The sequence below is a fragment of the Emys orbicularis genome, chromosome 11 (assembly GCF_028017835.1).
Source record: "Emys orbicularis isolate rEmyOrb1 chromosome 11, rEmyOrb1.hap1, whole genome shotgun sequence".
Lineage (NCBI taxonomy): Eukaryota > Metazoa > Chordata > Testudines > Emydidae > Emys > Emys orbicularis.
In genome coordinates this window covers 69,999,704-70,026,956 of record NC_088693.1, presented here as the reverse complement: position 1 = coordinate 70,026,956, position 27,253 = coordinate 69,999,704, and the positions used below count along the sequence as shown (strand labels likewise).

At 41.9% G+C, this 27,253-nt stretch overlaps 1 protein-coding gene across 1 annotated transcript; it reads left to right on the top strand.

The window, feature by feature from the left end:
• The first annotated feature begins 8,588 nt into the window (after window positions 1–8,588).
• COPS8 (COP9 signalosome subunit 8) lies at window positions 8,589–27,046 on the top strand. Its single transcript, XM_065413065.1, has 8 exons — window positions 8,589–8,666; window positions 11,050–11,120; window positions 13,069–13,117; window positions 15,278–15,410; window positions 18,164–18,271; window positions 19,866–19,928; window positions 23,290–23,331; window positions 25,377–27,046. The coding sequence occupies exons 1-8, from the start codon at window positions 8,589–8,591 to the stop codon at window positions 25,454–25,456; spliced, it is 624 nt and encodes a 207-aa protein (XP_065269137.1). The 3' UTR covers window positions 25,457–27,046.
• Window positions 27,047–27,253: the final 207 nt, after the last annotated feature.

Below are 27,253 nucleotides of genomic sequence, written 5' to 3'. Positions count from 1 at the left end.
CCAAGCTCGGGGCCTCAGCACTCTGTCTTGCTGAGCCAGACATGCCTGTCTACTACAACACAGACCCAGGGTCTGAATTACTTGCCCCAAAGCTACAGACTTGACTGAAAGCAGCTTACAGAAGTGTTCTTGTCTTTAACACTCAGATGCCCAACTCCCAATGGGGTCTAAAACCCAAATAAATCCGTTTTACCCTGTATAAAGCTTATACAGGGTAAACTCATAACTTGTTTGCCCTCTATAACACTGATAGAGAGATATGCACAGCTGTTTGCACCCCCCTCCCCCAGGTATTAATACATACTCTGGGTTAATTAATAAGTAAAAAGTGATTTTATTAAATACAGAAAGTAGGATTTAAGTGGTTCCAAGTAATAACAGACAGAACAAAGTGAATTACCAAGCGAAATAAAATAAAACACACAAATCTAAGCCTAATACAGTAATACAACTGAGTACAGATAATATCTCACCCCGAAAGATGTTTCAATACGTTTCTTTCACAGACTGGATGCCTTCCTAGTCTGGGCACAATTCTTTCCCCTGGTACAGCCCTTGTTCCAGCTCAGGTGGTAGCTAGGGGATTCGTCATGATGGCTCTCCCCTTTGTTCCATTCCACCCATTTATATATCTTTTGCATAAGGCGGGAATCCTTTGTCCCTCTCTGGGTTCCCACCCTCTCCTTCTAAATGGAAAAGCATCAGTTTAAAGATGGATTCCAGTTCAGGTGACATGATCACATGTCACTGTAAGACTTCATTACCCACTTGCCAGCACACATGTACACAGGGAGACTTACAAGTGAAACACAGCCATCTGCAGACAATTGTCTTGGTAAATGGGAGTCATCAAGATTCCAAACCACCATTAATGGCACATTTTGCATAATTACAATAGGCCCTCAGAGTTATATTTCATATTTCTACTTTTTTTTTTTTTTGGAGATATCCTAGCTCCCAGAACTGGAAGGGACCTTAAAAAGTCATCAAGTCCAGCCCCCTGCCTTCACTAGCAGGACCAAGTACTGATTTTGCCCCATATCCCTAAGTGGCCCCCTCAAGGATTGAGCTCACAACCCCGGGTTTAGCAGGCCAATGCTCAAACCACTGACCTATCCCTCCCCTTGTCTCTTTCAGGTACAAGAGTGATACCTTTATACAAATAGGATGATTACACTCAGTAGATTAAAAGCTTTGTAATGATACCTTACAAGAGACCTTTTGCATGAAGCATATTCCAGTTACATTAGCATATTTTCATAAAATCATATAGAGTGCAACATCACACATGGTTTTATCTACCACCAAGAGCCCCAGTCCCTACCCAAAGGCTGAATAAAATCATACTGGAAACAGTGTGGAAATTGTTGATTAAGACAGGAAGGTAGCAATGGCCTTTAGTGCCGCTTGCAATGAACTCTGCAAATTTCCATCCTAAAGGAATATAGAATCATAGAAATGTAGGGCTAGAAGAAACCTCAAGAAGTGATCAAGTCCAGCTTCCTGTGCAGAGATAGGACCTAGTCTAGACCGTCCCTGGCAGGTGTTTGGCCAATCAGTTCTTAAAAGCCTCCAATGATAGGGATTCCGTAACTGCCTTTATAGTTAGTAAGTCTTTCCTAATATCTTACCTAAATTTACCTTGCTGCGGATTAAGCCCATTACTTTTAGTCCTACCTTCAGTGGACATGGAGCACAATTAATCCCTGTCCTCTTTATAACAGCCCTTCACACATTTAAAGATCTTTATCAGGTCACCCTTCAGTCTTCTTTTCTCAAGACCAAACATGCCCAGTTTTTAATATCTTTCCCCATAGGTTAGGTTTTCTAAACCTTTCCTCATTTTTGTTGCTGTGCTTTGGACTTTCTTCAGTTTGTCCACATCTTTTATAAAGTGTCACACCCAGAACTGGACACAGCACTCCACCTGAGGCCTTGCCCTGCCAGCGCCAAATAGAGCAGGACAATTACCTCCCGTGTCTTACATATGACATTCCTGTTAATACAGCCCTTTTTTGCAACTGCATCCCATTGTTGATTCATTTTCAATTTGTGACCCACTATAACCCCCAGATCCTTTTCAGCAGTGCCACCACCTAGCCAGCTATTTCCCATTTTGTAGTCGCGCATTTGATTTTTCCTTCTGAAGCATAGTAATTTGCACTTGTCTTTATTGAATTTCATCTTGTTGATTTCAGACCAATTCTCCAATTTGTCCAGGTCACTTTGAATTCTAATCCTGTCCTCCAAAGTGCTAGTGACCCCTCCCAGTTTGATGTCATCTGCAAATTTGATAAGCATACTATCCATTCCATTATCTAAGTCATTAATGAAAATATTGAATAGTACCTACCCCTGCGGGACTCCACTAGATACACCCTCCCAGTCTGACAGCACACCATTGCTAACTACTCTTTGAATTCTGTCTTTCAACCAATTGTGCACCCACCTTATAGTAGTTTCATTTAGAGCATATTTCCCTAGTTTTCTTATGAGACAGTCATGTGGGATTATGTCAAAAGCCTTACTACAATCAAGATATACTATGAGACTACTCCAAATCATATGCACTACCAACTTCCATTCGCTTTTCCATAGTTTCAACATTTTATATCCTTTTTTTTATTCCTGTATTTTCTGGCTCTGTCTAGCAGGAATGAGTGCCAATGGCACCTGACTCTAATAAAGTCAGTGACCTTCATGAGCTGTGGGGTGGCAGAAGCTAGTTTAGGTTCCATGGGGGAAGTGCCACATTAGACAGTCATTGGCTGACACCCTTTTGCTGGTGGCAGAGTACCTAACTCAGGTACCATATAGGAATGACATTTGTGAGACTGAGATGTCATATCAGTCCTCGATGTCCTACATGGGAGCAGGTTTCTCTCCAGCTGACTGACTGACAGTCAGCCAGGAAAGAAATTTGAAGGCGGTATCACCCAAAGCAGGCTCTCTTTGGCTGAGAGTTCCATTCTGGTGCTGTGATTACTTCCTCAGCCCTTGATGCAAACAGTATTGCAAGAGTGCCACCATTATGGAAAAATCTTCCTCAGAAATGAGTGGTGAGGAACTGTCAACCCTCTCAAAAAAACCATGATCATAGCCAGAGAAGAGTTGGGCAGCAGTTCATCCATCTCCTCACTGGGTGTAACACAGGGTGTTCCCACTGCCCTAAGTTTGCTATGCCCCCACGGGCTACGAGTCATGAGTGAAGAGACATGCAATCCAACAGCTAGGAGCTGCAGAAAGGCAGGGAAGCAGTGAGATCATTTGCTTAAACTCCCTTCCCCTGACCAGTTCCATTTGGGAACTCCCTGCTGTGGAACTGCGGTCTGCTTGTTTAGTTTTGGTTATGTGGTCTGCTGATCTTTCCCCTGGGTAGGTGGTTCTGTTGCAGAGCCAGTATCAGTGGCCTTCTGAGCTATTGCATTGCTGATTTGTTAATATTATTACACACTTTGTTCCATAATCAGTTTCTAAGTTCTGTTTTAAAGCTGGACTCCACGACTGACATGATCAGGTGGACATTTAATTACCAATATGATCAATATCATCTAATTCCATATAGGTTGGAGGTGGGCCCAGACCAAAACCCCAGGCCCAAAGACTCCTAATCTTTGAAGTTTAGATCCAGAGTTACCAGTTGGCCTCTTCTATCTGTAAAATAAGCAGAACCAAATTCCTAGAACCAAACACCCGTGAACTCTGGGGAGGTTCAGATCTAGACCCAAACTAGGCAGCTCAGGATCATTTTTAACAGAGAGGATGGGTAGCTTTCCCCTGAGTTAGATAGTTAGGGCCTTATTCTCAATATTTTGAATGACCAGAGCCAGTGTTCAGCCAATGCCTTGGATATGAGCCCATCCAAAGTCAGATCCCTACTTCCCAGGTTACTCTGAAAAAAGGACAGTGCACGAGAGAGAAAGAGAGAGAGAGAGAATCTCTTTCTTCAAGCATTGAAGGGGCAATATAAATTTAAGATTAGGCTCCAATAAGGACACAAAGTAGTCTTTGGGCTTGATTCTCCTTTCACAATAGTGTAGAGGAGGACCAACTCAAGTGAGTTATGCTAGTGTAAAACTGGTATACATCAGAGGAGAATCAGACCCCTTATTTTTTTTATCTTTGTAAAATTCTCTTGCAACCACTACCCTCTTGTGGTGAGTTTTCATCACTGTTCCAAGTTAATTTTTTTCATTTTCTTATTTTAAAGTGAATAACAGAGATAAATATAGCATAAATGCATGGTACAGACACTCAGGAACTTGTTCTGACCTTTATTGTTTCAATTCAGAAAGGAATTATTTATTTTTTAAAAGAATATATGGTCCCTTTCTCTTTATATGAACAGGTGCCCAGTATGAGAAGGTATTCTCCCTAACCTCAATGACCTAATTCACAGCTGGCATAAGAAGGCACAATTCTTACCCCATTTGGTGAGTTTGGCCCATGATACGTATTGTTCAGAACCCAATGTCTGAAAACCCTCCCACAGAAGTCAATGAAAAGACTCCCTTTGACTTCAGTGGGCTTTGGGTCAGGCTCATAAGGCATGGTGGTTTGATATGTCTCCCCAAAGAACTAGCTCTGGGGAAACACACTAGTCAGCAGAGTTAATACGGTCCTGTAAGGAAACCATGTGGATGTGAATTCACTGGAGGACTGTTAGCTATATGTGCAAACTGTGCTATGAGAAATCTTGTGGACATCTCTGCTGACGGATTTTGGAGATTCGACAGTAGCACCTGGTAAGCCTCCCTGCCTATAGTAACATTGTGTAGAGCAGAGCACACTGTCCGGATTTGGCAAATAGTCAACTAACACCAAAGTCCACTTGAAATCAGTGAGCAGTATGGGTGCTTAAGCTCAGCCCCTCCAAAACTCAGGGCCGTAATGGAAGACCACTTGAGCAACCAGTGTGTTGAGTGAATCCTTCCCAATCTGGGAAAGATCAGCCCATGGACAAATGAATCAGGCAGAGCCCAAGGCAAATGCTTTGTGCCAAAATTTATAAAAGTGCCCATCCATTTTGGGTGTCCTCCATCAGACATCCTCAGCCCAAGAGCTGAGCCCCTGCTGCTCCTATTGACTGCAACTGGAGTGGGGGGTGCTGCAGTACCTTTGAAAACCAAGCTCCAAGGTATCTGAAGCTGGGCACGCAAAATCAGTGGACAGTTTGAAAATGTGGGTCTCATTACCTCCACTCATTTTATGCCGTGAGAATTTTAAAGACTGGCAACATGACGACTCCCCAACGTGTGCTGCTCATAATTCCCCAAAGTCTCTCCATCACTCGACACAGCAAACTCTCTAGCAAACGTTATTGCTCCATAATATAATACATGAAGCAACATTTATGGTGAAGAGTGATCATGTTCTGCATTTCTCTGACTGCCACAATTACAGTGGGTTTAGAGATGTGTATGACAAGTGGTGAGTTTAAATAAGCAGAAATAGCTGTTGTACAGTAGATGTCCTCATACAGTGACATGCACTTGGGTAAATGAGAAACTCTTGTATGCAATAGACTCATATATTTCAATTCTGTATCCAGAAAGAGGATTTCACAGATGAGCAAAAATATTATCACCCAATAATACTGTGCATAATTCCACCATAGTCTGTGGCCTTCCCCGAGCAATTTGGTCCATTCAAACCATATGACAGCAATCAAGGGGCCTGGTCATATAGCGTTATGGGTCAACTGTCTCATATTGACTAGTGTATCAACCACCCTGACATTCAAAAACGTTACCCCTAGTGCATTGTGGAGAGTCAGTCTATTCTAACACAGTTACTGACAAACTGCCTCATATGGCCACACTGGCTGCTCTTTAATAATACTTGGTCAGACCACACCTTCCCACTTGGGGAGGGCAGGGGGTAAAGAGGAAGAAGTTGCCATGAGGTGTTCATTGCTGAGATTTAGCCCTGATCATTCTGCTGGAGGGATGGCAGGGGTTTGGCCAGCTGGACATCAGTTAGGCCAAGCTTTTCCGTGTGAGGACATCAGGCATCTATGCTGGTTCTAAGACTCCAAGCACGACACTGGTGATGAGGCTCCAACAAAGCCATGGTGGTAGGGCTCCTGCAGCCAGCGGATACCCTGGGGACCACCTTAAGACAGAATCCCCATGAGGAGGGCAGCTACAGAGATGTAATACAGTCTATAGCTCCATCTGGCTTATTTATTCCTCTGTTGGACCACCCCCTGCCTATCTCGTCCAGACACATAGATCTCATCTAAGCTGCACTGAAATCACAGGCGCTGCGTTGATTTACGCCAACAGAGAATTCATATCTATCCTGGTGAAGTAATAGCATATTGTCAGAGGCCCTGATTCAGTAAATTCAGGAAAGCATTTAAGCATATGAAATCAATGGGATCCAAGCACATGCTTATATGCTTTCCAGAATCAGGGCAAGAAGGAAGAGTTTAGGAGTCCTGAGGCAGAAAGTGAGCCTCTGATCCACATTGCACTGACTTTACCGGAAAGATTCCCACTGACTTAAACGGAAATGGGATCGGGCTCTGAATGAGCTGACCTGACAAACTGGTGCATTACTGGAAATTCTAACAAGAGATACTAGAAGAACTTGTGTCCATACATTTGAATTTCCAAGCAGCTTCTGTAGGGGTGGCACCAAGTGCACGGAGCTGAAGAAAACAAAGAGAAAGCCAGATCAATACAGATGCTGGGGATGCCAAGCATGAAGGCAAGATTAGCATTTATTTCGGAATACTGTGGAGTGGTACACAAGCCGGGACAGATGGTAATAGACAGTGCAGCAGCGCCATCACCTGAGGGAAAGATGAGAAAGAGAAGCCAGCCAATTAAAATTCTAAGCAGAAATCCCAGTGTGGGTTCTAATTTTCTCACTAAGCAAATGCAGCAACTGATGGGTAGAAATTCAAATATCCCTCCAATGCAGACAACTCTCCGAAAGAAAATTGCCCCTCAACTGTTCTTCATTCCTAATATTGCATATTGCATAGAGACTACTGATGTAAAAGTATCATGCATAATATATTAAAGACATGGACAAAGCAGCAGCCAGAATTCACCTCTCTCCAGTGTTTTATATTCTATTACCATTCTTTATACAGCACTACAGTGCTGCATGGTGCTTTGACACAGGTGTAGCCCCTGCAAAAGTTACAGTCATAGGCTCCAATCTTGCAAATAGTTGCAAACATGCTTAAATCTTGGTAGGATCAGGATCTAAGGACCCAGAGCTATGCCATGTGGAAACTGATGAGAATTCAGGACTCTCAGTATCAGGCCCAAAGTTAGTAACTTGGGTGCATTGTATTTTATATTTGTTTCCTTGGCAATGGAGCAGGAGAGAAGTGAACAGTAGTTGAAAGAAGCAAGACATTAGGAACGACATGAAGGAGGTGAGCAAGGAAGCCTGGCACAATGGAGCTGTGAATATACTCCCAGCAGAGGGTGGCAGTATGAAACACAGTGGAATATGGCTCCTAGCATCTTATGATCCATCTTCTCCTATCCAGAAATCTGATCCAGGCAGGCAGGTACCTGTGCTGGATGGAGCCCCAGTGACTTCATTGGGACTCTGTACGGTGTAAGGTCTATCTGTGTGGGGCAAACTGTAGAGTTAGCGCAAACCCTTGATACAAGGGAGCATAAAGAAAAGGCATTCAGTCTCTTGAGATGTCGTAATGTCACTTATTCTTCTTGTTGAAAGAGTCCCTGGGTAGACAAGACATGAATTACCAATGTGATTAGAAATAAGACGGAGAGTGGGAGGAACCCTTAACAAAATGCAGGCCTTCTTTATAAATCATAAAAGAACAAACCAGAATAAAAATATACATGCTGTGGTGGAATTAGCCTATAGAGCTATGGGGTGATAGGGACTCTCAGGTGGAGTGGGAGGCAGTTAGTGAGAGGATCTCAACTTTGCATATTGAGTTTTTCAGTATAGAAAAATGGAGATCTGTGTGCTAGACACTTTAGTGCTACATATGTTTGTGAAATGCTGGGATTGTCTAAGTATAGCATTGTATCCTTCCACCAAAACATCCCTCCTGCCCCTCCCCCACAGCACCCCCCATCCTGCCTCCCCCAATCCCCTCAACATCCCCCTCCCCCCACAGCAACTCCCAACAAACATCCCCCACAACAACCCCCAATATCCCCCTCCCCTCAACATCCCCCTCCCCCACAGCAACTCCCAGAATCCCCCCTGCAATATCCTCCTACCCCAACAGCAACCCCCAATATCCCACAACATCCCCCCACAGCAACTCCCACTATCCCCCTCCCCCAGAGCAACCCCCAATATCCCACAGCAACCCTCCAACATCCCTTCCCCCTGCCCAGCAACCCCCAATAATATACCCCAAACACCTCCCACCGAGCCCCGCCCAGCAGTCCCCGGAGTCCTCCAGTGCATACGAGAGGGGCGGGACAGAGCGGCTACAGCTCCGTCCCTAGGCTGCGGGCGGAAGTGCGTAGCCTGCTGAGCCGGGCCCGGAAGTGGTGGGTGGCGCGTGTGGAGGCGCCTGTGAGGGGCCGCTGCGGGCACCGAGCGGGGCGGCTCTGAGGCCGGGGCCGGGCAGGAAGATGCCAGTGGCGGTGATGGCGGAAACCTCCTTCAGTTTCAAGAAGCTCCTGGAGCAGTGCGAGACCCAGGAGCTGGAGGTAGCGGGGCGGGCGCTGGGGCTCGCCGGGCTCGGACCCGGGCCCGGCGGCAGGAGCCGTTAGACCCCGGTGGGCTCAGGGGCGGGAACAGGCGCGGCCGGGTGCTGGTGATCAGTGGCCGCCTGACGAGCTTGGCGGGCGGCTGCTGAGCCCCTCCGCGGAGGGCGCTAGGTGGCCGCTGCTCTCCCTAAGGTGCGGGCTAAGCCCGGGGCCACCGCCTCCCGGGGAGCCGCGCAGCCGCTTCTCCCCGCCGGGGAAAGGGGAGCTCTGGGACTGAGGCCGCGTGGCCGGGCGGGTCGGACACTGGGCTGGGACTCGGGAGACCTGGGTCTGCCGCCGGCCTGATGTGGGACCTTGTACGGCTCGCCGCCTCTGTACTGTGTGTGTGTGTTTCCTCGTGCCCTCGGTCTGGTCTCTTTCGTGTGCAATTCCTCAGAGCACAGACTATCCCTTACTCTCCGTGTGTGTGTGTGTGTGTGTATAGTGCCGTGTGTGTGTGTATATATATATATTTTGCCTAGTATGATTGGGCACCAATCTCAGTTGGGCCTTCTCTCCATTACCATAATACTGCCGATGATGATGATAATTAATAATAGTTCCTCCCAGGGTTTAATTCCTGGACCCTTTTTTGAGAAATCTTCTGTAGTTTTCTGTAGAAAGTGTCTAATAAACTTGAAGTTCTCACATAAGCTGGCTGCTTAGAAGAAGGAATATTCTCTTTTCTTTTTCCTCACATCCCAGAGCCTACTGGCTACAGCAAAGTGGTCTGCACTAATATACCCCTATCTGCTTGTTTTTTTTAGTCCTACTCAGTATGTGTTTTGTGCCTGTCTGCAACCATGTGAGTGTCTTATCAATTTCATTTCTGCACAGTAATGTTCTGAATAGCAGCAGTGGAAGCTGGAGAAGGCTGGCCAACTTTGTTCTACTGCCGCTTGAGAAAGCTCTGTGCCATCTCCTCCTAGCTCCCTGATGTTGGGAGCATGGAGTTGCTGGAGTTCAGTGGGCTCTTGGGAGCTATTACAAGCCAGCATAAATTTTAGAGGAACCTCAAGGCAGCTGTAAGTTATCCTAGCATCAGGCCTAGGAACATACTGCGCTTTCCTCCTGCACATTGAGCAGAACACTGCAACTAGTTCTCAGTCTGTGTGTTTCAGTAGATGAGCTTGTTAAAGCCCTTTAACCAAATCAAGGAGCTGTGCAACTATCTGCGTACATATGTTTGCTGCATTGTCCTTATATGCGCAACACAACAAAGTCTAACAGAATTTTCATGTGTAATGAGTACTGTTTTCAAATTTGTAACTTTGTTTTAAAACCATTTTTTGTTTTCAAACTCAGCAGAGCATGTGCTGCTTATATTGTACGTGTCAAGTTTGAAGTTGCGAAGCTTGACGGGTGTGGAGAAAGTAAATAAGGAAGTGTTATTTTCTCCTCATAACACAAGTGGGGTCACCAAACGAAATTAATAGGCAGCAGGTTTAAAACAAAAGGAAGTATTTTTCACACAACGCACAGTCAACCTGTGGAACTCCTTGCCAAAGGATGTTGTGAAGGCCAAGGCTATAACAGGGTTCAAAAAAGAACTAGATAAGTTCATGGAGGATAGGTCCATCAATTAGCCAGGATGGGTAGGCATGGTGTCCCTAGCCTCTGTTTGCCAGAAGCTTGGAATGGGCAACAGGCGATGGATCACTTGATGATTACCTGTTCTGTTCATTCTGTCTGGGGCACTTGGCATTAGCTATTGTTGGAAGATAGGATACTGGGCTAGATGGACCTTTGGTCTGACCCAGTATGGCCGTTCTTATGTTCTTGTTCTCAGTTGGTAATGGGGGGGGATTTACATTCATCTCCAAAATGGCCAAAGGAATTTTACTTAGCCTTTGTTTCAAAAACAAACAAATAACTCTTTCATGCAGAGACCAAGTATAGTAAAGTTCTGCCTAGAAATGGGGCTTGGGTGGGAACTGTCTGGATCCTGAAGTATAGTGGCTGCTGCTAAGGTCAATGTTCTAATTGTTGCTCATGTAACGAAAGACCTTATTGTAATCTACCCATGCTGGGGAGCAGAATTAAGGTTTCAGCAGAATTAAGGTTTCCGCAGAAACCTTAGTTAGTAATTTCCTGACTTGTTGGAATTAAAATCTTGACCTTAATATTGATGTAGTCTTTTATATAATTATCACAAAGCCAAACAGAGCATCTGTTCACAGCCATTCTCTGATGTGGAAAACAGCTAATTTTATGTGTAATGTTAGAATTATGGGTTCTCTCCAATTGGAATCAGAGGTATTTAATTTAAAAAAATACTTCAGTTTCCCTTCTTAACTGTTTAAGATGTATAATCCAATTAAGTGAGTTGGATTTGTTTTTTAAGGCCCCTGGAGGAATTGCAACACCCCCAGTTTATGGTCAGCTTCTAGCACTATACCTGCTGCACAATGACATGTAAGTAGCTGTTACTGTTACCCTAAAAATTTAAAAATATGTACAGCAATTCAGTATCCTAATTAGAACTTGATCTCTACTTGTCAGAACTGTGTAAAAACTGTTGTGTTAATAATTTGGTTTATAAAAATGGATTTATCCAGTGCACTGGGCACAAGTATGTGAAAACAACAGCAAATTTACAGACAAACTAATGATATGTTATAGATCTCATGATTATCTTCTTCCTTTTCAACTTGTCAAGAATAGTAAATGCTATTTTCCCTGTAAATTCTTTTTCTTCTCTCACCTACCCCTTCTTGAAAGCCTAGGAAAACAGCTGGGTCTTACAGTGTTCAGCTTACTCAGCTCTGGTGGCTCATGGCTGGTAGCTTTCCAGAGTCAATGGCCACGTCTCTGCTGAAATGTCCTGTCTTCATATTCTTTGCAATTAAACCAGGGGGCTTATCTTCTCAAGCACCATAGGCATGGTTTCATGCAAGAAAAGTGTCAGTTTCTCAAGCAGACATTACCCAATCCAGTTACTTTGGCAGCTGGTGGAGATCAGGAAGCACAGCTTGTAATTTACCACCACCTGGGAGAGAGTGTATTCGGCACTAGCTGAAGCTTCCAAATAGTCTTCCAGCATAGCCCAGTGTAGTGTGAATACTGTGATCTATTCTGGAGATGACAGTGGAAAACTGGCAAGGTCCACGTAATGAAGAAAAGGTCTCAACCTTCTAGACAACCATAGATGAAAAAGCATTTTTGGCCACTATTGGCTACCTAAATATTAGAGGCAATTGAAGCAAATGAGATTCCCCAACAGACTGCAAAGCTGTATTGCAACTTGTAGACAATCATAGAAACTAAAAACCGCCAACTAGTTCTTCTGATTGGGCATCAAAACAATCATTAAACAGTTACTTTTAATCTTGTCTAATGCCAACCAGCTAACCCTAATTCAAGTCTCAATCTGGTAAACACAGGATAAATTTCTTAATCATAGTCTGAAATTTAAGACAGTATTGAGATTGGATTTATAGGTTACATTTCAATGATATTTAACACTTTCTTACTGGTGCTGGAAAATCCTGTAAGCTTTTTCAGATGAGCAACAATATAGATAAAATCGAGAAATCTTTGCTGCTCAGCCTTACAGTATGTGCATATGCTGTGTCACTACATTGATATGCATTGTTCTTGAGGGTGTATAAGAACAATCAGGAATAATTCTGCTTTCAGGCTTCTGAAAGCATGGGTCACATATGCAGTTTTTAGCATTTTAAGAAGTCAGCATCTACCCATGGATACCACCGAGTGATATCAGAAATCGCAATATTTCCCTTTACTTACAATGGAAGGTCAGAAATATCCAACCGTTGTGTTTACTGTGTGGATAAATGGTGATATCGGTATTCTGGCTGCTCATAGGAGAGGAGGGATTGGCGCAAACTTTCCAGTTAACAGGCTTGTCAGTTTTAGTGGGCACTCTGAAGATAAGGAAAAATCTTTACCTATATTACTAAATAGCATCTTAGATCATCTAGCCTGAGCATTTTACCTCTTATTTACTACTTGCTTCTTGCATTTCACTAGGCTGGATAATGAACATAGACTTCAGTTTCTCTTTGGTTTTATCAGGTGCTGCTGTTTGTGTTCATAATATTGCAGGGGAATGTTTTCATTAAACTTCAGTGTCATGACATTCTGAACACTGGCTTGCAATATGTCCTCTTACTGCATCTATTTCAAAATTACTTTCATAGTTGAATTTTTATATCTCGCTTGATATAAAGCCATTATACTGCAGATTTTTAAGCATTAAGATGACATTGTATATGGCATAAGTCTGTGTGTTATGCTACTAAATGCTTGATTTGTTCACCCCATTAAGTGTAGCACTTACATCTGAAGACATCTTTAATATCACTGTCTTTTCATAACTGGGCTCTATTTTGTTTACTAGGAATAATGCACGATATCTTTGGAAAAGAATTCCTCCTGCTATTAAATCTGTAAGTACTCCCTTCAGTGCAGTTTAAGACTGGAGATGGTACTGTGCTCCATTCTACATGTTTGAAGAAAAAGGTTTTTCCAAAATGTGGCATTTAAAATAAATCTTCACTTTTGGTCTGAGCTATATGGTTGATGAATGGCCAGGTTCAAAGGTTTGAGCTCTACAACCACTTTGCCAGCAGATGGCACTGCCAAGGCATGTCAACCTGTTCCCTCTACTGACAGGGATCATCTGCATCTGTCTGCTCCTGCAAAGTACTCTCTTATTCTATCTCTTTTGCTACCCAAAATAATTAGCCTTTCAGGCCACCTCCTCAAAATATATTGGAGTTCAGCAAATCAGCAACAGTTGTTGCTGGAAACCTAGTTCCTTACGACAAAAATGGCCACCAGCAGAAAGAAGGCAAAGGTCCTATTCTGAGTACTGTCAGGCAGATACATCCTGTAGTTGATTCACAACCTCAGCCAACTTTTCAAAAGGTCAAAATGGTGTCTGGGAACACTTCTGTCACTGTTGGAAAGAGGAGGCTGATAACATCACTGGATCTTATTTATAATTATATTTTCATGTGAATGTTTCCTCTTATTGGCATACATTTCAGAAGGTTCTGTCTGACTTACCACCCGGGATTTAGGAGACATTACAGCGTTCAGTGTAAATTACTATTCTCCCTATGATACACTGGAGTGCAGTAGAATCCTAAAAGACAAATCTCAGAAAAAAGTTGTTGTTTTTTTTCTCTTCCTCCTTGCACCTCTTGGTATAATGGATAGAGGACTGAAAATAAAACAGCCAACAGGTATAGCAGGAACCTAACTGCACGTTTTGCGTCTCATGGCTACAGTGATGTGTAAGTACCAGAAACGATAGAGCACTTCCATATGAGGCACACTCCAAGATATCTGAGATATGTGGCCACAAGCCAGACTGATACATCATTCCAAAGTATGATTTAATGAATTCCAGTGTCTGGGTTTCCAAATTACAAGTGAATACTGAAAGCGCTGTATTGAACTACTGAATCAATAGTGTAGGTTTACTGTAATGCCCTGCTTGAGAACCACCTTTTGAGATGTCAGGTCTCTAATAGCAAAAGTGCTTGCCTGTTTGTAGGATTTTTCTTTAGAATGTGGGTGTCTAAAGATACAATTGGGGTCAGAAAGCTTTTACATAAAGAAATAAGGAGGAAGTGGCTCTGCAGTCCTCTGCCAGGTCTGAGACTGGGTAATATCTCCTGAGATACTTCTGAATACCACTTTCCTAGCAGTGACGGAAAGGTCAATCAGGCTCAGCCATTTGATGATAAAAGTCAACTAGTGGTCTCAGTAATATTGCTGGGTCAAACATTTTTTGTATCACACTTGCAACACATCTTGCCACACTTGTTAACGAGGAATTACTAGTAATTGTCACAGCAGCCTTTGCATCTTCCTCTGACAAAACTCATGGGAGGTAATTTCCGTGATCCTCATGCCATTTTGTGGGTCGAAACAGAATTGACATGTCAAACAGGACTGAGAATCAGTCTCCTTTCATTCTGGAGTTCTTTCCTCTTCTTCTCACCCAGACTGCTGCCCATTTCTATTCTAATATGTAATTATTAGTGGCACGTTGCTCTGGAGACTAGTTAGCAAGATCCACTTTGTTGGCTACATAGAAGAATCTCTATTAATTTCTTCCTATATTTATACAACTGGTTTCTAACTTTTCCACCTGATTGCTTTGTTTATATCTGTTAGTTTGTAAAATTAATCATCCAAGATTAGGCCACTTTAAAAAAGTGTGGTATAATTGTATATGCATGTTTCTTGCTTCCTTCTGCACTACATTTTTTGGGTGGTGAAGCGGGTGTAGAAAGATGGAATAGGCAAATAACATGTTTTACTCTGTGTTGCTTTGCTGCTTTGTCTGTGTAAAAAAATTAGAATTGTTTGAACTGGATCATCACTCTTATACCAGTATCAGTGACATGTGGTACTGTACTGTCTGAATCTTAATATCAAGATTACTGTAGTATTTCAGTCTAATTGTTCTGATTCCTACTTGTTCCGAGAGGGAAAAATATACTTTCAGCAAAATGCAATTAGTAGTGGAGTGGTCATGGCAGGGAATAATACATATGTTCTGTTTTGATTGCTTGCTTGCTTTGTCACTGTAGGCAAATTCTGAACTTGGTGGAATTTGGTCAGTAGGACAAAGAATTTGGCAGCGAGACTTTCCAGGAATCTACACAACAATCAGTGCACATCAGTGGTCTGAGACTATTCAACCAATCATGGAAGCACTTAGAGGTACAAAAAATATTCTTTTGAAAACTTAACACAGACTAGGGGCAGAGAAGTTTAATTTGAATTTGTTTTGTTGGCCATATAGGACTACATGCTACCATTAACCCTTGCTCAAGACTCACTCTGAGTTCTAGGAGGTTGTATTTTGGCTTGGATTTTTAGTGTATGCTAATTTGTTGTCAGAACAGTTTTGCTTAGATTGTGAATTCCTTGGGGCAAGGACATTCAGCCAGGCACTTTGACAGTTCTTGATAAATAGAAATAGGTTTTGGTAACTGACTTGGGCTTTCTGCAGTAACTGAGCAAATACCCAGGTGTTTTGTTTTTTGTGTTTTAAGTAGAGCAGTGAATCTTGAAAAATCTGAATCTTGAACATTTTGAATAAATTTCTTTACCCATATAAGTTATTTATGAAACCAGTAGCTTTGATTGAATATTTTGAGTGTACAAATCTGGTTATACTACTGATTAATATTTCATTTGAAAACAAAATTAGACCCTGATCCTGCAATGTGCGCTGTGCAAGTAAAACCCCTGCTCATGTAGAACTCATTGCAGGGCTAGGCCTACTTTTGCTTTTCAAATGAAATATTAATTAGTACTGTAAACAGATTGATAGACTATTTTGAGTGTACAAAAGCTATTGGTTTCATAAATAACGTACATGTGTAAAGAAATGTATTCAAAATGTTCAAGATTCAGATTTTTCAAGATTCAATAAGTCTGTGGGCTTCCTTGTTTTGGGAATATACTATTACCTTGGTTTAACATTACAGTATCTAAAGGGAAAAAGTATATTAACCATTTGGGGCTGGCGGGAGTAAGTGTATTTTCCACATTCAGAAACTAAGTAGATACAGTCCAGTTTAGAATAACAGTATTTCAGCACCTGCCACAGTGGTGGCCAGCCTGGTTGGTTGTGACCCTTAGGTGCTACCACAATGTGTGTGTTTAATAATATGTGGAACAAATGGGCTAGAGCAATATTTTACTGAACATCTAATATTTACTAAACATCTAAAACTTCAAGATATTGCTAATCCAAGGTAAGAAAAAACTTGTTGAATATCCCTCTAACTGAATAATTGAAATTTATACAGAGTGTATCGCCAGTAACACCACATTGTGTTGAAGGGTTATTTCCAACTTGTTAAGAATAAAAATCAACCTTGAAGATTGTCCCATAGCCTTCAGAGGTCTTACCTGACGGATTTCAGATATGAAACTTACAGGAACACATCAGTTTCAAAATTAGATTTAAATGATTTCTTCTTACAAACTTTGATGTACCGTAAATAGAATGATGGTCATCTTTTGCTCTCACATTATAGTCAAGTTTTAATTGCATATCTGGAATACGGATGATCAAGTTTCAGATATGACTCAACTTTCAAAATAAGTCCCTCTTATTGGATTCCACAAGCTTGACACTGTCCCTTTAAAATTAGTCCTGCAGCTAGCAGGATTCTAAGGAATCTTATTTGGAGTTTGCCCATAACTGCTTACATTAGACAAAAATTCGACTTTAATTTAAAAAAAAAAAAAAAAGACACTTAGGCCAGGTCTACACCCAGCCGCTAGTTCGGCGGCTGGGAATCGAAGTTCTGGGTTCGATTTATCGCGTCTGGTCTGGACGCGATAAATCGATCCCGGAAGCACTCGCCGTCGACTGCGGTACTCCAGCTTGGCGAGAGGAGTACCGCGGAGTCGACGGGGAGCCTGCCTGCCGTGTGTGGACCGCGTCTGAACCGCGGTAAGTTCGAACTAAAGTATGTCGACTTCAGCTACATTATTCACGTAGCTGAAGTTGCGTACCTTAGTTCGAATTTGGGGGGTAGTGTAGACCAGGCCTAAGTGCAGATGTTTCTGAGTAGTAACATTCTGCTTAACACTAATGTGCTAATAGCTTTTCACTGCAAGGGGGCACTAGAGTCTGTGAAAAAAAATTTTTGCAGGCTATTTCACTCTCCCATCCCAAAACATGAATTCCAGTTCCTTCTTTGTGCTAATAAGGAAACAGTTTGATGTAGTGTTACTTTGGAGCCATATTGGGATTAAAGCATCAAGCATTATAGAAATTTAAGACATGAATGTCATTTATTTAAACAGTCCCTTATTGAATAATTATATTTAAACTTTAATTAGTAATTGAATTTTTATAACTTTGCAGAAATAAAATTGTATAGCTAATTAGCTATGAACATTTCAGTTTTACTTACAATAAAATTGGAAGCATTTTAGCACTTTCTGGGCTTACACCAGAAATGTTTTAAAATACTAAGATGAATTTTCTAGGATTTTCAGAACATGTTATCCAGATCCTGTCATTCTGAATGAGCCTAGTCCTGGGCTCAAGAGCAAAGTGACTAGACTGTACCTCATACCCTTTGTACTTAAATGTTAACTGTTAAGGCACAGGTTTGGGAGATAGATGATCTAGGTTCTGTTCCTAGATCTACCACATACTTGGGCAAGTTGTTTTAACCTCTTTGCCTCATTTTCTCTATCTGTAAGTCATGATACTTACTGCTTGCCTCATAGGGGTGTCAAAGCTCAGTTAATATTTACAAAGCCTCTTTTAGGTTTGCACTCAATGGAACATACTGTGTAAATATGAACTATTAGTATTAAGCACCAGATTTTCAGAAATGTGGCTCTCCACTGTTATGTGAGGCCACGCAAAGCATTTTCGGACTTGCTGCGTGTTTTGAAGACTGTTACAATTGTATCGTTTAAAAATGTGTTCCCCTTAATAGATGCAACTAGGAGGCGAGCTTTTGGACTGGTTTCTCAGGCATATACCTCAATAATTGCAGATGATTTTGCAGCCTTTGTTGGACTTCCTGTAGAAGAAGCTGTGAAAGGTAGCTTATTCTTTTACTTTTTGGATTGTCTTTCACGGACAATTTTGTTTTGAGGCTGAGACCAGAATTAAATTGACTAACTAAAGAATCCCATTATAAAATAAAAGTGGTTTAAGAACACTTTTCCTTCCTTACACCAAGTCCAAAAAAAAAAAAGCCAGGGGGCCCTCTGTATTTAGAAAATTCTTCATTGTAGGCCTAACAGATTTTGGTGAAAATGTTTCAAATAAATTGAAGGAAAACTGGAGATAAAGTTGACCTTTATGAAATGTTACTAATGGATTTATGTATGGTCCTGATTTTTAATAGAACAGTGTTCGTCCGCTTGGGTCTGAAGTCTTGTCCATAAAAGAAAACCTTTACAAAACCCAATTAATAGGGTTTCCATTAATGTAAATCTGTCTTGGAGTTTAAATATTTCAAAGCAGTGTTACAATGTGAATATTGCCAACAATTGCTTGTACCTGAGAATCGGAAAGTGACACTGGTTAGAAACCATAGTGACATTTCCTACTTTATATTTCTCTCATCTTGTTGGATTCAAATAAAGTAAAATTAAAGTATAAATGTATACATTAAATAACATTTCAAAAAAAAATTCAGTTTTAATAATCTAGGGATATCTGTAACATGTGAGGTACATCTTGCTGAGAAGCTTTCACCTTGCTCGGTTCTCTGCCCAGTGAGGTCCCACTTCCACTGCTGCTCCCGTAACTCATTTTGCGGGAAAGGGATGGGGCGTAGAGGGGTACTGCAAAATGAAGTGGGGAGGAGGATCCAAAAATAAACATAAGCTTGAGATTATTGTGAAAGGAGATGATGACTGAAAAGGGAAACAGTAAAAGCAAATTGCTTAATTTTTAGGATGGGAAATGTATTTGAGTTCTCCAGTTACCACCACTTACTAGATTAGGAGCCACAAAAAGCCTTCCTCCTTTGAAATAGCAGAGGAATTCCATTTTTCTTGAATGTGAGAAGCCCACGCTCCAGGACAAAAAATGAAAGTAAAGCTTTGCATCAGGCCTGACTGAATAAGTCTCAGGATACTATCACTTCTACAAAGGTCATGCATTTGTACAACTAAATGTCTCCAGCAGTGCCTCTTGTCATGAGCTCATCTGAGAAATAACTTTTACTGTGCAATCCAACTTTTAAAGTGTATTGAGACATTTTTCCAGCAAGTGGGAACTTTGGGTTATTTGATACTGGAGTCAAACACACGGGGTATCATTTCTCCCTCACCCCTTTCCCTTCAATGTGCCAACCTGTTTCCCTTTAGCTGATCGCCTCCTAAATAAACCTAGTCTCACCCGCCCCCCCCCCCCAAATTGTGGATCTAACATAACACTTGCTGTCATCACATTGTTCGCTTTGCTTCTGTATTCCTACCCTTTCCCTCACACTGTGTCTGTATTGTCTATTTAGATTGTAAGCTCTTCAGGGGAGGGACCATGTCTTGGTCGTGTTTATACAGCGCATAGCAAATGGGGTCCTGGTCCATGGCTGAGGCTTATAGGTGCTATGATAATACATATAATAAATTGTAATAATAGTAATCGTTTTGTTCTTATGAATTTTTAAAATGTATTTTCAGGGGTGTTAGAACAAGGCTGGCAAGCAGACTCAACAACTCGTATGGTAATGCCTAAAAAGCCAGGTAGGTGGAGCTGTTATTCCATGATGCATTTTGGATCTGGCTTGGTATTTCTAGTTTTGTATCCTTTAGTGTCATTAAAATGATGCCTAATATAATTTGAGTTTGTTTTGTATAACAAGGACATCTTGACACAGGAGATTAGGGGAGCGGCTCCATAGAGCATACTTTTTGCCAATGACTTTATGCTGTTCTGTAAAGATAAATACTAACTGGAAAGAGACCTAGAACTTTGGAGGGCTGCATTAGAAGAAAATGGCATACAAATCATCCGACAAAAGATGGAACATGTGCAATGCTTCATTGAGAGGGACAACAAGAAGCCAGTAAAATTAGTGTGTGCAACAGTTGAAGTACCTCGGTTCAGTGTTGAGCCATTCGGAGAATGTGGCTTGAATAGTGCTTGGTGTAAATGAAGGGAGTTGGTGGGAATTCTCTGTGATAAGACAATGCCAAGTAAACTACAGAGCAAAATGTGTAAGATCATGATTAGGTCAGCCACAATATATGGGTCAGAATGCTGGCCAATAAGGACGAGAAAACTACTTCTGCTTCACGCTGCTGAAATGAGAATGCTCAGGGGAACACTTGGGTAAGACGAGAGCTGGTATGCTATGTAATGAAATGGTACAAGCCATGAGGCAGAAAGTCTCCATTATGGAAAAGCTGAGGGAGTATTGACTGAGATGGCTGGGTCCTGTGGGATGATGTGGGTTACGTTGGCCAGGGAGTGCAAGAGCTAGTAATCGTGGGACAAAGATGATGAGGAAGACCTGGAAAAAGGTGGTTCGAGATGCTGAAGGACGACGTGAAAGTTGATGTCAGCTTGGAATATGCCCTTGACAAGAACCCTTGGAGACGAAGAACAAGAGCCGCTGACCCCGACTGACAAGGCAATGGTGGAGAAGATTGTATAACAAGAGCTAATGCAGGAGCACAATATGAGATGCTCAAAATGTAAGAAACATGAATCAGTGGCTTTAACTTTGGCACAAGCAGTATCAGTTAAACTAAAAGGACCCAAACCTTTGTAAACAAAAGGAAACAGAATATGCTTTAATTTCTCCTACTCCCCTTCTACTTACTATTGGTTCCGATGACTCAGTGGAACATGTTACATGACCTCAACTGACATTTCTTAATCTAATAAAGCTTAGTTAAAATTTACTATTTTGAAACACGTGGTGTTTCAAACTAAAGTTCCTTACTCGTGGGACTTAGAGGATCTGTCTTCCTGTGCCTTGTGATTAAATTGCTGGAACTCGTGGAGTCGAGCCTGCTGAAAACATCTAGGGCAAGCAGCTGATGTAAGAATTGTCTGAACCTGCTGTTTACTATTTCCCAACACAAGGCGGATTCCCTGATAACAGACACTATGAACAAGGCTTAATTAAAGTAGATTTCCACTTATTGGCGACTACTCGGTTGCCACCTAAAAGTTGCCATTATTTGGCAGTTGCCAATAAGCAGCAGGCAGGTTTGTGAGGCTGCAGCTGGGGAAGGAAGCTCTGGGACGTGCCTTCCCTGGCCTTAGTCTGCAAACTTGCCTGCGGGTAGGGCAGCAACAGGGAGGGCCACTGGAGCCCGGGTGCTGGGAGCCCATGGAACTGCACAGTACTTCTTCCTGTGCTCTCTGGGCATCAGGGCTCATCATGTCCCAGTCCTTCCTTCCTTGAGTGCAACCCGCCAGCAGGACAGTGTTGATAGCACAGTGCGAGGTACTGTGCAGCTCCAGAATCCAAGTTTTAGCTACTGCTCTGCCCATAGCCTCCCCACCCAGCCTGCAGCATCTCCCCTCCTGTGCAATCCAGGTGCACAGGCAAGTTTGCAGGGCTGCAGCCCCAGAAGGAAGCACTGGGATGTGCTGAGCACAGGCTGCAGGAAAGTTTGCAGGGCTGCAGCCGGCGAAGACACATCCCAGCATCTCCCTTCCTGGCTGCAGCCTAGCAAACCTGCCTGCAACTGGGGTCTGTCTTCCAAAATATGTTGTGAATAAATGGCATGCCATTGCCAGTATCCAAATCCCATTAACATTAAAGTCAATGGAACGGGATTGGTTCCTGGCAAAACATTGCTGTTAACCAGAAGTTAATACCTGGGTTGCTGTTAAGCAGAAACTACTGTGTGTAAAATGAAGTATGTTCAGTGTGCCCAGTGCTGGGTGTAAAAAAGAAAGCAAACATTTTGTGCAGATCCTTCAAATGTGTAAGGAGGCAGCCAGTAGTACGGTGTAGTTCAGCATGATCACATATTTACATGTCTGTGTTTTCAGACTAGATTACACGCTCCACTACAGCTTTTTTTAACTGTAATTGTGGTATGGTATTGAAAAGATAAAGCAAGTTTTTGCAAACAGCACACTGGGAAATGCTTGTCTTTAACAAAAGTAATACTAATTAATTTCTATTGATGTAAAAAGTTGAGCAAAATTTTGTGAAGGGCAGAGACTGCTGTTCTAAACTTCTTAAATAATAGTTTTAAACAGCACCATTTATAAAAAAAAAAAAGGAAGAGGGATGATTAGATCTGCCAGAATATATCTTGCTCCTAAAATGTACTGTTGCATTTAACAAGCTAGGAAAAAATCCTACTGTCTTGGGCTCCTGAACAACTAAAACCCTGCTCACCCAAACAAAAAATGATGATTTAATGTGTTCCAGACAAGGTGATGAAATTCACTTATAATCCTGTGTGTATTGACTGACCTGAGGCTTGAACTCAGCTGAACAGACACATCCTCCATTTTTTCCCCCCTGCGATGTGGTGATGTTTACAGCAAAACTATTTGCAACCCACACTGCGCTTACTAGTGCATGTAACTCAAAATGTTGTGTGGGGCTGAACTACCATTGTGAGACAAACGAAATCATCAGGAGGCCAGTCGTCCTTTTCAGTCTCTCATTCGCTATGCCTAGGAGTTTAAATGTACAGATATTATACTATACAATAAAAATTTCCATGAAAGAAAATAGTAACAGGTTTGTTTCTAAGGGTTTGTCTTCACTACGGGGGTAAGTTGACTTAAGTTACGCTGTTCCAGCTACATGAATAACCTAGCTGGAGTCGACGTAGCTTAGGTTGATTTATCCCGGTGTCTTCACTGTGCTGTGTCGATAGGAGACGCTCTCCGGTCAACTTCCCTTACTCTTCTCGGAGAGCTGGAGTACCAAGAGCGCTCTGTCATCGATTTAGCGGGTCCCGATTCCTACTGAATCAATTGCAGCAGCGTCAATCTCCCTGTAGTGAAGACCAGCCCTATGAATTTATAGGGTTTTAGAAAATTTTGGCTTGGTAAATAAGAATTGTATTTTTAGCAAAATGGGTCCCTTAATTGATTAACATTTCCATTGCATTTTTCCTTTAGGGGCACTGGAAGCTTCCTTTAACAGATTTATTCCTTTACCAGGTATTTGCTCATTTTGATTTATTTTAAAAGGTGTAATATAGATAAATACACAATTTGCCTTTCTGAAACTCATGTACCCTTTACATATGTAAACAAAACAAATAGCTAACTCAACACCACCTTCCCAGCAATGTCAAATGAAACACACAACCTCCAGCAATTCACTCATTGACCAGACAATATTAACCACCTCCTCAGCCCCTCCCTCCCACAGACATCTGAGTGAGGGTGAGCATTGTGGCATGCCCAGGAACCAGTAAAACGCAGGCTAGTTTAGACCAAGTAGAGAGCTGGTTCCAGAATAGAAACACACTTGGAGAACTGTCAGTTCCCTCTCCTAAACTGAGATGGATCCAGCTCAAGCATCTCACTGATTGTCATAAGGAGAGTTACCTCTCAAGTAGGCAAGTCCCAAGTGGTTAAATGGCTTTATATAGCCCTGTGTGATACAAAGAATGTATTATCTTAAATTTTCCTTTAGACGAAAAATTTGAAGTAGATCTTTCTGCTTCCATCTCTCATTTTATTTTTTTAAATGTAACTGAAGGCTTCGTTATAGATTAAGCTGTACAATTTTCATTGGTGATGCTGGCACCTAAAACTCTGTTCTGCACATTGTACAACCAAGTATGTTCAGAATAAATCTGATTTGATGGTTTGACACATGCATTATAGATTCCAAGTGAACTTAAATTTGCTGGAGGTTTGTCTTTTCAAGCCAGTGTGAAGTCTCTCGCTTTCTGAAAGCATGTTTTTTTAAATGATAGCCTTCTGTTTTCCCCCACCTGGAAGTAGGGTGCTTCACATACTTGGGGTTCAGGATTCATTTTTTATACGTAGGCTAGGTGAATATCTCCCCAGTGTACTTTTACATCAGAGAAGACTTTACAGGAGGAATCACTTCTATATAACACATTGTTTCTCTGCCTTCCCTTTCCTCAGTTTTGACTCCTTGTGTTCTGTTTTCCTTTCTTCTCCCTGCACTGTTTTTCATTTCTCCTCCTAATTATCTCTTGCCTCTATTCTTGACGGTCCTTTCTTCTCACTCTACTCTTCTTTTCTCTTACCCCTACATTTCATTCTCTATTTCTCTAATTTTCCCTTCCATTTTCAGTTATCCTCCTCTTTAACCTGCACTTCACCCTTACCACCGGATAACTCTGCATTCTTGTAGAGTTTGTACATGTACTATGGCTGCCTTCTCTTGCCAGCCATCCAGTGCTTTTTCCACCATGTCTTGATTAGGTATGTCTCACTTTACCTTAGAGACATGACTCAGCAGACATGCTCATTATTGCTGCTTCTAGAGCAGGGGTGGCCAAACCGCAGCTCACGAGCCGCAGGCAGCTCTTCACAGTTAAAGTGCGGCTCACGGAGACCCGCCTCCCTTACCGCATTCTCTACCTACCAGACTGGGATTGGGGTTGCTCAGGGCTTCTGCCCTGCATCAGGGTGGTGGGGCCCAGGGGCTTCTGCCCTGTGGGGAGGGGTCTCAGGCCTTCAGCTGAAGCCCCAGCTGGTGCAACCCGGAGGGCTGAAGCCCTGGCTTGGCTTTCGAACTTCTGAAGATTATTGTATGTGTCTGAGAGGGTCAGTAAGTTTGGCCACCCCTGTTCTAGAGGAAGGCAGAATGCAAGCAGACCTATAGGAACTTTACTGTCGTTGAAGATGCTGCAGGAGTCCTTTCCAGAGTTGGCAAACAGATATGACATGCTGGAAACTTGGCAGTCCTTCAATATATGCAAATAACTCTTGAAGAGTGAAGAGGTCTAGAAATAGTGATAGACGTATCCTAGCTATTTGTAACTTTTGTTGCAGTCGTGGTGTGTAATGGGCCAAATAAGTAACTCCTCCACAACACAACATAAGAATATATGAAGAGATTGCAAGTAGGAGTGTCAGTCACTCTAGGGCTGATGAGGAAACAGTCTGAGAAATTTAGTTCGCATTTTTCTTTAATGTCAAGGGAGCTGGGATGGGTGACGTTGGGCTCTGTTTTGCCTCTTTAATTTTATTAATGCTGTGTGTCTTTGTGTTCTTTATAGAACCTGCTACAGTTCCACCAATTCCTAATGAACAACAGTTGGCCAGATTGACTGACTATGTGGCTTTTCTTGAAAATTAATTACCCCATTCCTGTGTTCAAGACAGAACCTGGAAATTCTGTGTACTGGCAGTTCTACTATCTAAAACTTACTTTTATCCTGTTTGTTAAAGGTTGCAGCCTCCCCCTACTGGAATATGTTGATAAAATATATATAGTATATATTTTGTTCCTATATGTGTTTTGCCAAAGCAAAGTTAGTAGTTGAAATAGTCCTTAACTCCAATAATATTTATCCATTAGGTACACAGCAGTATTACATGTTAAGTTTTATTCTCTTATGACTCGTAGTGGGAAAGGGCATATCTCTCCAACTGTACTGATATAGACTATTGCAAAGCAGCAAACAGAAGGAAAGAGAAGAGTTTCCATCAGCGAAGGAGATGAATGTAATTGTTACGTCCTTTGTACTCATGACTTCGATGCTTCCATTGCTGGCAGTGGAATACTTACCAGGAAAATCGGTCACAAATGGATTAAGTATAAACAGGGAAAAGCTATTCTACCTGCATCTGTAAAGGGGAAGCCTTGCAAAGTACAATAAATATTTAGTTGTGAACCATAAGTAACAGCAAGTTACAGTAAATATTACTGTACTTTCCTGCAAGATTCCTTCCATTTATGGTGAGATTTTTATAACTGGTTACTCTTGTATCCCATTGCTTATCTATTTCTGAGTTGTCTTATTTCCCCTAGGGTTAGTTTTGAGTGCTCTGTGAAAACTGTTTGTAGGCCGGTGTACTTTTTTTTTTTTTTTTTTTTCCTGCAGACTGATATTTTTAATATACCTGGGGCACCTAGAGAATACATTTCAGAAAGTTGTTTTGGGGGTGGGGGATGGCAAATGTTCACTTCACTTGCTCTGAAAAAGCACTTGGTTTTGGAAGGCTTAACTTTTAAGAGCAGCCACTCTTGGGGCACTCAGACCAATATTTTACCCTGTAACTTGTTGGAAAGTTATGCTATGATTCTCAATACTACTCTAAAACCTGGATCTATTTGTGTCATAGGCTGGTGATGGCTTCACCAGAAGGAGTTTTTGCCTGCCTTTGTAGCTTTCTGGACTATTCTTGTCATTGGAAAAGAATTTAAAAATTAGATGCCTTTGAATAAAATAAATCTATGGAGGATGGGCTAGAGTATGCTGCACTGTCAGTTCAAGTAGCGTACATCCTGTACCAGAGCACTGCTGTATTAATCCTTGAATTCAGAATCGGAAAGGAAACAACTTACTTTCCCTTGCCTGATCCTAATGTTTAAAAAATGGAGCCGGGGCGCATAGTGGTGCTTTAAGGGGCAGTGCATGCCTTTACCTTCCTCTCTCCTTTCATTTGGTTATCGTCAACATATTCAGTGGTTTGTCACTTGAAGATGGCAAGTTCTTGTTATCTGTAGTGACATTCTCCCAGTGTGTGCTACCTACTGTACATTCTTTTGTTTGGGGTCCGAGGGGAAGGGGTTCTAAACACTGTGCTGTTGCTTTTAGACCCCCTTTTACGTGTAACCATTTACTTTCAAAAGATTATTTATTTGAAGCCCATCCAAGTCTTGGATCTCTATAAATATTGATGCAAATATAATTTCAGTGATATTAAAACATGTTTACACTAAGCTTGTGTACCTGACTTCATTCCCTTCTTCAAAGAGTAGATGTTCAAATCTGATGGCTGTGGAGGTTTGGTATAGTCTAACTGGTCAGTTTGAATGGTAAAGCTGTACGAAGGTTAATATAGTACATTATGCTTACACAGTTATTTAATGAAGATTTATACACCGCATAAAGTGCCCTCTGCATATTCCCACTCATGGGATGCTCTG